The sequence below is a fragment of the Mesocricetus auratus genome, unplaced genomic scaffold (genome assembly GCF_017639785.1).
Source record: "Mesocricetus auratus isolate SY011 unplaced genomic scaffold, BCM_Maur_2.0 Super-Scaffold_100022, whole genome shotgun sequence".
NCBI lineage: Eukaryota > Metazoa > Chordata > Mammalia > Rodentia > Cricetidae > Mesocricetus > Mesocricetus auratus.
The window spans coordinates 32,820,671-32,835,394 of NW_024429203.1; the positions used below are offsets into that span (position 1 = coordinate 32,820,671).

Here is a 14,724-nt window from a genome sequence, read left to right on the forward strand (position 1 = left end):
CAAGTCAGTGGTAACAAATAGGAGGCAGGGGACGTAACTAAATGGTAGATAGTTTGCCAGCAGGCACAGAGCCCTGGGGCCATACTCAGCACCACCCAAAAAGAGCACATAAACAAATAGCAAAGCATAATTAACTTTCATGTGGCAGCAAGACAGACTTCATCAGGGTGCAGGACTTCCTGGCTCCCCAGTCTTCCATATGGCACAGCGACAGGCAGGGCACCTCTGAAAGTCCTGTTTCCTTCTGGAGATTCCTATTAGTGGCATTCAAAAACAAAACAAAACAAAAAGTTCATGCTTTCCTGAAGAGAGGACAGAGCAAACATACTTCTAAAAAAGAGAACACCTTCTTTCTTGGGTGTCTTATGTACCCCAGGATTTGGTTGGTTACTAAGGTGAGAGTTGCCAGAACAAATCATTGAAAAAACACACTTATGTGGTTAAAATTTTCTTTAAAGTCTAAGACATATTTTCCTTCTACATTTCTCATTCCCCATCCCCCACCACCACCATCAAAAGAATCCTTGACTAAATCTAGTTGGCATTCAGGTTTAATTTACGTGCATTTTATCGGCAGACTAAAGGTCATACCGTGTGACACAAGCTGAAGCTTTTAGGTTGCAATTCTTCCACTAAAAGAGCATTTTTTTTCAAGCTCATTAGTTGCTTTTATGTAGATCTTCGAGTTTTAAGAGCTCTATGTCTTAAATAGACATAATTTGCTTCTAGTTTAACTAAAGTTCAGGACACAATTTTCTTTATTGAAAGGTAGAGTTAAAACAAAAAGAACATTCAAAATGCAATTTGTGAAGTTTGTCCCGAATGCAATGCAGAAATCTCTTCATTTTCCACTCAGACAATTTTGTGTCTTTGCCGAACTGCTGAGAGCTTTGGGAACGCTTCCTCACCTCTAGCTAAGAACTGCAGAGGAGTAGGAATGAGTCATGGATAACTGTGCCCAAGGAACAATGCTGAGCAGGGACTGCAAAACACTTGGATAGTTTGTTTTCAGGTGATGGGTGCAGGCTAGAACCTCACTCATTAGAAGGAAAAAGAAAATACCCTCTCCATTTTGGGGACATCAGAGGTCTTTAAAAGGAGAGTTGCTGGCAGAATAATCACCAGTGTGTGTGGAACCATGGATTTAATCCCCATTACTGAAGGAAATCATTGCTGCTACGGAAGGACAGTTTGATGAGCCTGGGCAAGCAAGGGGGGCAAAGTGTTCCATGTGCAAACTGTGACTTGAGTGTCTGTCTAGGGATTGGAATGACAATGGTGCATAAGAGGAAGAACCCAGCCAGACCTCCCTAAACTGGAGACCTTGGGCTGAGAAATGGAATCAAGGTTGGCTGGATAGGTGAGAGAAAGCTTTGAATGTCCACTTTTTAGAAGTCGAGAATGAAGCCATTAAGCAATTGGGAACCAATGTAGCCCCTTTGGGGGAGGAAGTCAGAAGGAAGATGGCTTCCCAGGAAGAGAGATGCTGCAGCCTGAGATGTAGGGATGAGCTCAAAGCAAGAAGACTAGTGAGTTACTACATTAACTTAGGCAAGAAAAGACTCGTGTGTGGTCAGAACAATGGAATCAGAGTGGAGAGGAAAGCCTGCGTTCGAGGAGTAGTAAGAGAAAAGAGTGTATCGAACTTTGTGACTATTTATGCAGAAGGAAAAGGGGTCAGTCTCCAGATCTGGTCAGGGGTGGCAGGGATCAAAGACAAATGAAAAGGTGCGGAATTGTGGTTAGTTCAGAGGTGGGGTACTGGCTCTGCTTGCAGATTGAATGTGGCAAAAAGAGAAACACACAAGAAAACCCTCAGGGACAGGAGAACTCTGTCCTCTCCACAAGAAAGATCTTTACAAGTCTAAAAATTATCTCCGTGGAAGTGGACTTGGCTGGCATGCACATGTCCCAGGTTCAATCGCTAGGGCACACCACACAAAAGCCTAAACATTAAAAGGCAGGCTTCCGTGTGACCCAGACCTTCATCTCCACCAAGAACTCCAGCAGTGGGATTGCTTTAGCCCTGACCACCCCAATCGTGTCCACCCTATGAGTTAATGAAAGGATTCGATTATATGTATAATCCATGCAAGGACCATAGGTGTTCTCTGGAACTCACTGTATGTCCACTCAATTTTTTTCTCTTTAAAAGGAAAATTAGTTTTAGTTCCATTTATCTCTTCAATGCTCTCCCTTTAAGTAGCTATGTTTCTGTTTTATATTCTTTTTCTCAATAGCTCCTTTTTCTCCATTTTACAAAACTGCTTTGAATAAGAATTCTAGATGAAATTTGTGTGGGGTATGTGTGTGTGCACACGGGCACAGACACAAGGGGCACATAGCTTGGTGGCAGAGTGCTTGTGAAGCACGTGGCTTCAATCCCCGATACAGCAGCAACGACAAAACCAAAACCAAACAGAACACAGGAGAAGGGTTTCTGTCTGAGTCCTCCAGTCATGTGACCCCCCCACCCTCACTTGCACATTCCGATGAGAAGTATAATGTTACCTTCAGCTTGCTCCTCCGTATGCGATGTGTCCTGTCTCTCTACCTCGCATTAAGAGTCCATCTCATGTTTGAAGGAATTTTACTATGACTCACCTTGGTGTTCTCTTTTTTCATGGTTTTTGCCTTTCATATTTATTAATCATGCTGGATGTTCTATTTATAGTTTACAGTTATTTTTGGATTTTTTTGTCATTTCTACATGAATTCTGTTTTTCTTCCTTCCATGCTGGTGAAAGCCCCTAATTATTGATCTTCTTGATCTCTCCCACTCAGTGACCCTCTGGGGTTTTTTAGGTGTGGGGAGAGATTGTGCTGTCGTAAAACGTGGGCTTGAACCAGTTCCTGCATGCACCAGGCAAACGTTCTACTACTGAGGTATTGAACATATGGAATGCAATTAAAATAACTACTTTATATTCTTTCTATATTAGTCCCCTTTTTGTGGCACTTCTGCTTAGAGAAACAGAGGCGGCTTCTAACAGCTTCCAAAGTCTCTGCTTCCGAGTACTCAAGCAGGCATCGTAGCACAGGAAGGTTATGAATTCAAAGCCAGCCTGTGTACTAGACCCAGACCCTGCCATTCATAAGGGAAATAAAGTACTCAGTTTTGGTAAAAGACCATCCTCTAGGATGTGGCTTCCTGGGGAGCCTAGCTGAGGAACTTAGTAAAGATGATGAGGGACTAACAGCTATCTAGAGAGATGCCCCTAGTTCAGGAGGAGGAGGATTTGTGGGGGCTCTCAAGGATCCCAAGCAGAACGAATGACAAGAGCCACTGACCCAGGCTTGCAGAAGATGAGTAGGATAGGCTCTCTTGAGCTGACAAATGCCTAATGCCTAGGCCCCATTGGTTTTCTTACAGGACAGGACGGAGCGCCAGCTGGGACCTAAACCCCAGAGTTGCACTGTTGAACCTCAGGCCACCTCCATCAAATCAAACTAGAGTTTCAAGAGCTTATTATGAATACAAAACACAGTTCACAGGCTAACAGACTTTATACCAAGAAATTTGCACAAAGTTTCAATTTTACAGCAGCTCTACCACAGTTTTAAAAAAATATCCTGACTTTTTTCGTGTCCACCAGTCAGTCTGTCTGTCTGTCTGTCTGTCTGTCTGTCTGTCTGTCTGTCTGTCTCTGTCTCTGTCTTGTGCGTGTGCGTGCGTTCGTGTGTGTGTGTGTGTGTGTGTGTGTGTGTGTGCCTGTGTCTGTGTGTCTAAGTATTTCCCTCCCTAAGCTGTCCATGAACTCACCTTTCGATTCGCACACCTCCACGTCCTGCTTGCTGGGATTACAGGTGTGTACCACCACACACAGACACATATGCTCTCTGAAAGCAAGAAGCTCTTTAAGCTGGCTTATCTACACCTGCTTTCAGCTGCTTTGTTTAATTTTATCGACTCTTGCTGCCAAGGTCAGAGTACTTTGTATTTATGTTTAAGGTTAGGTTTGGGGAGGAAGACTTTAAGTTTCAGCTAGGTGGCTGCAGGTGGTTGGCCTTGAGTATCTTTGCTTTTCTTGCTTGACAGTCTGCCAAAGCCACTTTTCCAGAAAGTATATTTGCATCCAACACATCATTTTTTAATATAACAGGTCTCATATTGATGACCTGTTATAGTACAGTTGTTTGCCTCATTTTACTACAAAACCATGTTACAACGAGCATTCCAATCCAGAAATCTTTGTACACGTTCCTTCGAGGAGCATGTGATGACTAACTTAATCTATAATCAGCACAGCACTGGATAATAGTAAGTGCTGCAAGATAAAATAAAAGCCAGGTGGATCCCTTCACCTAGGAGTTAGAAAAAGGCTGACAGAGCCTTTAACAGGGCCAACTAAAAGTTGTGATAAGTCAGCATGATTGGCACAGAGCAATGAGGAGTGAGACAGTGATGGGTAAGGGGACAGGGATGTGCTGTAGACAGAGCCTGCCTAACATCCCCAGGGTAGTGGCTTCAAAGACCTCTTCCGTTTCGACACCCTCAAGTCCCAGATCAAAAGCCAAGGAGCCCTCCATTGCAGTGCGACTCTTTAATATGAGAGCCTTGATTTTATGACTTTTGATTCTTAATTTTTAAATCTTCATTCAAATTCTTAATCATTGGGATGGGGTGGGACTTTATGACCACACATTTTCAAGAAGAATGTTTCACTTCAATACAGTCTTATGGTGCCTAAGTTTATTAAGAGACTATTTCTGAGAAGGTTGGAATAATTTCCTATAAACCATGTAAATTAACACTCAGCACATAAATGAAGCTAACAGGTCAGGAAATGAAAACTCCCTCCCGTAGTCTCTAGCTGTGCCTGTCCCAGGCCAGTAATGAGTATCAGGAAGAAAAGCTCATTTTCCCTATTGATGTTCTGCTGTTTCAAACCACTACTGCTGCTTTGATCCCCCAGGCAACAAATGAATCATTGTGAAGTCTTTTCTGGTCCTCTCAATGGGCAATTATATATTTTTTTAAAGACAATAAATTTTGTCATGGTGTAGCTGATTACATTCACTTAGGAAAATAACTAAAATGCAGTGAATCTGTTTCTTTCTTTCTTTCTTTTTTTGGGGGGGGTCTGGTCATGTTAAGGTAATTATCAAAGCCATAATAGAGTACAGTGGGCCTGGAGTTGAGCTGCATCCCCACCCGCCAGCAGGCTATGTACGTGCCCTTGAGTAGACAGTGGCACAATTAGAAACAAGCATGGCCCAATATGCTTCTGTTCAGAGAGTTGTTGAGTGGAGGAAGTACCTCATACATTTACAAGGTATTGGTTAGTTTCCAGGTCTTAACCTAGGGTGGAACATCACACGCGCGCGCACACATACACACACACACACACACACACACACACACACACGAATCCACAGGGGATTCATCCTAGGATCCTTCTTAGATATCAAATTCCTAGGGTGCTCAAATCCCTTCTATAAAATTGTGTAGTGTTTTAAAGTAACTATGCACATCTTGTCTACTTTAAATCACCTCTAGATTGCTCTTAGCATCCAGCACAGTATAAGTTCTGTGCAGAATGTAGTGAGATATTCAGAGAATGACAAAGGAAGTTGGCACATACACAGTACAAATGTGGTTCTTTTCAGCCTGTAGTTGGTTGAATCTATGGGTGCAGAATTTCAGTTGAGAAGACCCACTACTTGTATTTCTTGCATAGTTCAGTTTTTCTACATTTGTGTAGACGTGAGACATGCATTCGGTAGCTCGAAAATCTCTTTCTACTGCAGTCAATAACTATTGCTGGCACAAAACACTCAGGATGAGTTTCCTGCTGGCTCCTAAAATGAACAGATCCGTCCAACACAGGAAACCTAGTCACCTTTTCTTCAAGTCAGAAAGCTATCCTTTTTGTTTTATTTTGTTTTCTTTTTGGAGGCAGGGTTTCTTTGTGTAGCCTTGACTGTCCTAGAACTCACTCTGTAAACCAGGCTGGCCTCAGACTCATAGAGATCTGCCTACCTCTGACTCCTGAGTGGTGGTATTAAGACATGTGCCACCACCTGGCTAACATGATCGTTTTCTTTCTTTTTTTAGTTATTTTTTAATTTTTAATTATTCATCTCTACATTTGTCTGTATGCATATGTACACCTGAGTGCAGAGTCAAAAGAAGATTTTGGATGCGCTGGAGCTGAACTGCAGGTGGTTGTAAGCTCTGGACATGGGTGTGGGGAACAGAACCCCAGTCCTTGCAAGAGCAGCAAATACTCCTAACTACCGAGCCTTCTCTCCAAACCCAAACATTATCTTTCACTAAAAAAGGAATTTACATTAAAGGGCAATCATCAAAAATAAATAAAGAAAATGACATTCTCTAGATGAGTACTCATATCAAATAGACACCGGTCTTTTAAAGGTTTCTTTGCAGCTTGATGATTTACTAAGGACTGACTGTAGAGTTTCAAGTGTGCTAGGAAAGTACTCTACCGCTCAGCTATATCCCCAGCTCTGTAACTTTAGATATGAGGTCTCCATACATTGACCAAACTGGCCTTGAACTCACTCTGTAGCCCAAACAAAGTCATGAATTTGTCATCCTCTTGCCTCAGACTCTGGAATAGCTAGGATTGATGACCTGTACCACCATGCCTGCTCTCCAGGTATTTTGGTTTGGTTGTTTGTTTTTGACATCATAATATAATTACATAATTTCTCCCTTCCATTTCCTCATTCCAAGTCTCCCATATACCCCTCCTTGCTCTCTTTCAAATCCATGCCTCTCTTTCCATCAATTGTCATTACTCACCTATATGTATATACATATATATATATATTCTTTTTTAATAATTTATTTATTTGTACTTTTTGTACTTTGGTGTTTGGCCTGTATGTCTGTGTGTGGGTGTCAGATCCCCTGAAACGGGAGTTATAGACAGTTGTGAACTGCCACATTAAGTGTTGAGAATTGAACCCAGGCCCTCTGGAAGAGCAGACAGTGCTTCTAACCCCCTGAGCCATCTCTCCAGCCCCTGCATATATATTCTCAAACACATAAACACACACTGCTCAGTCTGTATAATGTTACTTGGATATATGTTTTCAGGGCTGACCATTTGGCCTTGGACAACCAGCGGTTGGTGGGCTCTTGCCTGGGGAAGACCATTTCTCAGGCTCTCAGCATTCTTCAGTTAATTGTTCTCCTCAGACATGTGCATATTGGCCTGAAGTTACTTGGGGGGATTTTTCTAGTTGCTTTCTGCTTGTCTGAACAGAAGACATCTTCCAAGCGCACTGCCTGCTGTTTGCTATTAATCACCTTCTCTCTCCTCAGATCCGAGTGATGGTGGACCTGTGCAATAGTACCAAGGGTATCTGCCTTACAGGTAGGTCTGCGGCACTCGCCAGAGAACTGTGTGCATGTAGCAATACTGGGGCTAGCCAAAGAGCCAGGGGCAGACAGCACACCTGGGGGTACTTTGTTTTTTTTTTTTTTAAAAAAGCATCTTCTTTATTCTAACAGATGTTTTTAATGGCAATAAAACCAATTGTAATATGATTATGACAGTATTACTTTCTGGTATTGTCACAGAAATGTGGCCATGGAAAATAACTAGAGCTTGAGTAATTAGAAATGTGTGTGACCCTAAACCAGGGCCAAGGATGTTTTCTTCATGCCCACTAGTTTTAAAGGGGAAAACAAAGAGGGGGGAAGAATGTCCGACAAGAGAGAGTTCTCGTCCGTGAGAAGCACCATGCGGCACCAGATGCGACCGCTCCCCTCTACCAGGTGTGCAGCAGGGACAGCTCTGGGCGAATTTGCTGGGCGGTCATGGAGTACTGCCGCTCTGCTTTTACTCATTATCTTTGTGTCTGTGCATGATGTGGAGGAAGGGCACGTGTGTGCCGTGCTGTGTGTGGTGGTGGTCAGGGGACAACTGGACACAGAGTTGGTTCTGTCATTCCACCTCGTCCACCTTTATGTGGGTTCTTAGGATCGAACTCAGGGTGTTAGGCTTACACAGCAGTCACACTGTCTGCTGAGCCACTTTTATGAAGCATTTCTTGTGCCACATTCCATGTGCTAGGTGGGTTTGGAGGCTGGCTGTACACCTTATTCCCACTTCTCAATGGCTCAGGATACATGGAAAAGGACTGGCCAGGGGGTGTACCAAATCTTGAGCTAAGGAATGACTGATAGGAGGATGTATGTGTGTTTTGTTTTGGGGTTTTTTTTGGGGGGGGAGGGTTGAGTTTGGTTTTCTTTTTTCATTTTTTTATTTAAATTAAAAACAAGCTTGCTTCGCATGTCAATCCCAGCTCCCTCTCCCTCTCCCTCTCCCTCTCCCTCCCCCTCACCAGGCCTCCATTCCCCCATCCAATCCTCATTCCAATCCCCAGGGAGGGTGAAGCCCTCCATGGAGGATCTCCAGAGTCTGTCATTTCATCCAGGGCAGAGGCTAGGCCCTCCCTCAAGAGTCCAGGCTGAGAGAGCATCCCTCATTGTGGGATAGGCACCCAAAGTCCATTTGTACGCCAGGAACAAATACTACCCAAGACCCCATAGATTGTCTAGGCCTCCTCACTGACACCCACATTCAGGGGGTCTGGATCAGTCCCATCAGTCTGGGGTCCAAGCGCTCCCCCTTGTTCAGGTCAACTATTTCTGTGGGTTAAACCAGCCCATTCTTTACCCCTTTGCTCATCAGTCCTCCCTCTCTGTCACTGAGTTCAGTTCAGTGTTTAGCTGTGGGTGTCTGCCTCTGCTTCCATCAGTCACTGGATGAAGGTTCTGTTTCCCAGACTCTCTGGCAGTGGGATGAGTTTGCTTGTTTTTAAGATAGGATCTTGCTATGTAGACCAGTCTAGTCTCAAACGTGTGACAATCTTCAGTGTCCTGGGTACTGGCGTTACTGACAGGAACATGCAAGGTAGTGATGTGGTTTTCTATGTGAGCACGACAGAAGCCTGTCTCTGACCTTAATGGCGGGTCATGTGACAGTGAGGGCAAAGGAGAACTGGGTTCAGAGCAGTCACCCTCACTGCCCCTAATCCAAGTGACAATCTGACCTGTCCTATAGAGCCTGACTCCAGATGTTCTATTCCCTGCCTCTCCAGAGAAGGGTGGCGTCCTGAGGAGAAAGGAAATTATGATTCCATTAAAATAGTACAAATGGAGGGAACAAACACGTCTGTGGACCCTAAATGATTCTGTGGGCATAAGCTGACGTTTATTGCTAGGACTCTGAGGTTGCTGTCCCTACTTTAGCACCTCACGGGGTACAGAGGTCCTGCACAGTCAATACCTGGATGTCAGGAACCCGGCCAATTTCTACAGTGTCTGCCTCAGTTTCTCTCCTCACTTGGGAGTTAGTTTGTCAAAAAGATGAACTTGTGGCTTCTATGAGTGAGGAAATAAAGGTGGGGCCTCGATTCCAAGGCTTACTCTTGCTCCCTTGTTTTGGCCTCAGAGAGACAAGCTATCATCCCGTGGCTTCTTGGGAAATGCTAATTGAATTGTGTAAGTGGCATCCAGCCCTCACAGAAAATGGAATGTCTTCAGAAAGCCCAGTCCTTTGTCCAGAAACTCTAGTGGTGTAAGTGCCTTTCTTCCATCTGTGGAAGCCCCTCTTCAGAGCGCCCACACGTGAGGGTAATGAGTGCTACAGAAATGCTCAGACGGATGGAGTGACAGGCACAAAAGCCTGGCTGAGAGGCACAGAAAAAGCCTCTTTCCAATTCTTACAGAGACCCGAGAGCCGGGCTCACAGCGAATGTGCAGGATTGAGCTATCGAGACCACTTAGAGGAGAGTGACAGGGAGCCGGCACAGTGGGAATGGCTTGAGTAGGTAATTCTTCCTCACCTCTGAATACGCTTTCAAAAGCCAACACTTTCCTCTTTCGTGTCGGTTTGAAATTGGATCTCCTTTTACACAGAAACTCTTCAATTAAAAACTTAAGTATGAAAAAGTGTGAGTTGCTAAAGCAAGTGGGTGCTTTGGGACAGACCATGCCGTCTCTATTGGGGGTGGGGACAGAAGGGTGGACAGAGGGACCCAGGACTGAACTGGGCAACTTTGGTAGTGCTTAGAGAGCCTCGGCTCACAGACTAGCGTGGATTGTGGGCAGGAGAGAGATCTAGACAGAGCCGGCCTTGGGCCCCAGAGAAGGGCCTGATTGTACAGTGGAAGTTGGCGAGCAGCTACACTGGTGAAGGTGTACCCTCCACAGAGCCCTTGCTGGGGAAGAGAGGTCAGGGCTGCATAGCCCTGGGTTTCCTCAGGTCTGTGGAGCCATGCCTCCCCTTAGCTCCCCCTAAAACAGCAGACCTGGACCTTCCCATCTGAGGTGTTTCTGGTGTGATGGAAGCCTTATTTCTTTAAAAATCAGGCTTCAGGGAAAGGGTGGGGACTTCGCCTGCAGTCATGCTATGCTTTCAGGTACCTCCAGTCAGGTGAGCAGGGGGATCTCTGGAAGGGAGTCACAGACACTCAAAGACAGTTGTCTTCCCCTTGATTTGAAACAGCCCTTGTGGATGGAGCCAGGTCATCCAGAAGCCTGCGGTATTAGCCTGGCCAATGTCCTCTCTTGAAGCTATACTTCCTAGTTATTACTTCCCCATAACTGTAAAGGCTGCATTTCTTGCCTCTATTAAGATTCTTCCGTGTCTGCTAGTAGAAACCCACAACGAGAAATAACACCAACATGGCATTTGCCAAATCATTTTATAGCCAGAGGTATCTATTTGCCAGTACAGGTTAGACCATGCTTTGACTAACAGACAGTAAAACCTTAATGACCTAACAACACACCAGAAGTTTTCACAAAGTGATGCTTGGATGCCCCTCCTGGTACTGCCTCCTCTGATAACCGGAAGCACCATGCTGTTGCTACCTTGACTCTCTGCTATCTCAGCACAGGCACCTGAGACTCAAGAAGAGAGTGCCGACATGGGATGGCTCTGAGTTCTTAGAGACCAAGCTAGATGCACTGTACTTCCCAACAGAAGCGCCACTCTCCAGGGACCCCACATTCACAGGGACCCCACATTCACAGGGACCCCACATTCACAGGGACCCTTTTAAGGAGTGCTGACAGTGACTAACTCTTTTTCTAGAAAACTATCACCTCATATTAGGGGATTTGTGACCATCTGCATGCCTTTCACCAGGGGTGCTTGGTGAAAACACAGGTTCTGGGGCTCACTCTTAACCCAGAATGAATTAGACTCTCCAAGGGGCACCCAGATATTTGATTTTAAGAAGCATGGTGGGCGAGTCTCTGGATTCAGACAGGTCTGTAGTCAGGGTGTCAGTGGGGCTTGGGGAAAGGTATTAGAAAAGCCCCCATTAGAAAACTATGAAGAGCTAACAATCCTAAACACACAACACCAGGGCTCCGCACTAAAGTTCACCCCTGACACGGTTACCGGGTTCTCCTGGAAGCCGCTGGTGCCCATTTGACTCCCATCATCCCTTGTCTCTGCTTGGCTGCATCCCATAGAGAAGATGATTGCTTCTGTCCCATGCTCAGTGCCCTTTCCAGCCTCTGTGTGTGTGTGTGTGTGTGTGTGTGTGTGTGTGTGTGTGTGTGTGTGTGTGTGTGCGCCATCTGCTGGTAACGTGACAATACTGAGAGGCGCAACCCCTTTTTAACCAATCACTGTTTTGTTTGTTTGTTTGTTTGTTTGTCTTAAGCAGAGTCTCTGTATCCCTAGCCGTCTTGGAACTCACTTTGTAGACCAGGATGGCCTCGATCTCACAGAGATACACCTGCCTCTGCCTCCCGAGTGCTGAGATTAAAGGTGTGAACTATAAAAATAAATCATTTTTCTACAATATATTCTAATCATGGTTTCCCCCTCTCTCATCTTGTCCCAGATCCTCCCTACTTCCCTATCCATCGGACTCCAACTCCATGTCTTCTTCCTCTTTCTCTGTTTAAAAAACAAACAGGAAAAGAAAACAGAATTTTTAAAAAAGGGAATAAAAAGCACAAGAAACACACACACACACCAAAACACACTTTAAAAAAAGCCCTCAAAACTAGAAACCATAATACAAAAGTAAGAAGCCAATGCTCAAACAAAGCTATGTGAGACATAAGCAACAACAACTACAAATCTCCAAAACAAATGCCCCTGGTTTCATTTTGACAGCCTTCTACTCTTGGTTATGGGGCCTGCCGTTCATTGTGTGTGGTTTGTGTACCCAATGAGACTCCGCTGGAGAAAACTATTTTTTTTCCAATCTGTTGTCAGTTGGAGATAGCTTCTTGTTTAGGGATAGGAGCCTGTGTCCACTTCACACCCTCCGCTCTGGTACCCGTGCGAGCCCTGTGCGAGCTGTCGCAGTCTCCGTGAGTCCCTATGTGCTCTAGTCCTGCTGTGTCTGGGACCCACAGCCCCCCCCCCCGGCTCTTCTTTATGCCTCCTCTTCCGCATATTTCCCTGAGACATGAGTGTTCCAAGGTCTCTCATTCTCTGTGTACTGTCTGACTGTGGGTCTCTGTATCTGTTCCCATCTGCTGCAGGAGGAGGTTTCTCTGCTGGTGGCCAAGCAAGACACTGCTCTATGGGTATAGCCAAAAGTTGTTAGGAGTCGTTTTGTTGCTCTGCTCCATTAGCAGAACATTATTTGGTTTTCTCCTAGTTGAGCAAGTGTCTCTATAGTAGGATGTAGGGTCCTTTGGGTATATATGAAACAGTGGTATAGCTGGATCTTGAGATAGATATATTCCAGTCTGCCTGAGGAGTCTCCACACTGATTTCCACAGTGGCTGTACAAGTTTGCACTCCCACCAGCAATGAATATGTGTTTTCCTTTCCCTGAATCCTCCACAGCATGAACTGTCATTTGTTTTATTGATCTTGGCCATTCTGACAGGTGTAAGATGAAATCTCAAAGAAGTTCTGATTGGTATTTGCCTGGTGACTAAGGATACTGAACATTTCTTTAAGTGTTTCTCAGCCTTTTGTGTTCCATCTTCTAGGTTCTCACTGTAGCCTGCTCCTTTGGCCAAACTTTGCCAATATAGAAGCTTTTTCGGTTTCATACGGTCTCATTTACTAATTGTTGATCTTAGTGCCTGTGCTATTGGCGGGTGTCCTGTTCAGAAAGTCTTTTCCTGTGCCGGTGAGTTTAAAACTGTTCCCCACGTTCTCTTTTATCAGATTCAGCATATTTAGCTTTATGTTGAGGGTCCTTGACCCGTTTGGAGATGTGTTTTGTCAAGGTGATAAATATGAGTCTACTTGCTTTCTTCTACATGCAGTCATCCAGTCTTACCAGAACCATTTGTTGTCTTTTTTTCCTGCGTGAATTTCTGGCTTCCGTGTCACACATCAGGTGTCCATATGTGTGTGGATTTATGTCTGACCTCCAGCTCAATTCCTCCGATTGATGTGTCTGTTTTTATGCTAATACCATGCTGTTTTTATTACTATACAACTTGAAATCTGGGATGCTGATCTCTCCAGCAGTTCTTTTACAATTCAGGATTGCTTTAGCTATCCAGTTTGAGGGTGTGTTTGGTGTGTGTGTGTGTGTGTGTGTGTGTGTGTGTGTGTTTCCATATGAAGCTGAAAATTGTCCTGTCAATTTCTGTGAAGAATTGTGTTAGAATTTTGAAGGGGATTGAGTAGAGTCTGTAGATTGCCTTTGGTAGGATGTCCATTTTCACTATATTAATCCTATATTAACAGGTCCATGAACATGGGAGATATTTCCATCTTCTGTTATCTGCAAGTCTTTCACTTGCTTGGCTAGAGTTATTCCCTCAAAAAAATTGAAACTATCGTGAAAAGTATTGTTTCCCTGAAAATCACTGCCTTTGCTACTCCCAGACACGTATTCTTCCAAGAATTCCATGTCCCTAGACTCTATTCATCAATGTTCTGGGATCCATTTATCTAAAATCCTCCCACCTCCTTCTAATTGGACATGGAGTCCTCCTTATTCCACGAAATAGTTTTTGAATTTCTAGCTTTTTCTACGACTCAACAGTCACATTTATCCACAACTTTGCCCAACTTTCACCTTAAAGGTCTCTCCGTATTTTGTTACCCACTCCGTGCCCCTCTCTGATTCTCTGTGCTCTCTGTCTCTAACTCAGGTAACTTAGCTGTATTCATCCTCCAGCTGCACACTGATATCCTAGCAACACCCTCTGCTTAAGAACCCACCTCCCATAGTCTCTCATCTTCTTTTGACTTTCAAGCGCTTCGTGCCCAACCCACCCACTGCCTTGTTCAACCACATCTCTACCCATGCAAGCGTGGCCAGTTCTTTTATTCTTTCTTCCATCCTGAACCTTAATAACTACCACTTCTGGACCTTGGCTTCTGTCTGTCCCCTGCATGAAGTCTCTGGCCCATGTATGCTGACTTCTCGGTCCCATTGTTCCTTCAGGACCATAGCCCAAAGAAGACCTTCTTGGGAGCTCTCCCCAGACTTCCGTGTGCCCAGAAACTTTCCCAGTAACCTGGGGGCTATTTCTTTACTGAGCCCTCATATTGCCCTGTGGTTTCAGAGGATCTACTGTTCTCATATAGACTATGGACACAGCAGATACCGGAATTGGTATTTCTTGGTGGAGTTTGGTGTGCATGATATATGTTTAGAAATGCTTGCCTCATGGATGGCCAAAAGCTCAGACTGGGAATCATTATGCATGATCGAGAGAAATGCAAGGAACTGAGTCCTCTCATGTTCCATCCTCCCTGGCTCACCCAAGTGCTCAGTCAAGCTGACAATAAGACATGC

General features: G+C 44.7%; 1 protein-coding gene across 1 annotated transcript in view; it reads left to right on the forward strand.

Moving 5' to 3' along the window:
• The window catches only part of Gldn (gliomedin), a 47,624-nt gene that overhangs the window by 10,491 nt on the left and 22,409 nt on the right, over positions 1–14,724 (forward strand). Inside the window, exon 2 of the mRNA XM_005069550.3 lies at positions 7,295–7,346. Coding sequence (XP_005069607.1) covers positions 7,295–7,346 — 52 coding nt within the window. The remainder of the gene's footprint in view (positions 1–7,294; positions 7,347–14,724) is intronic.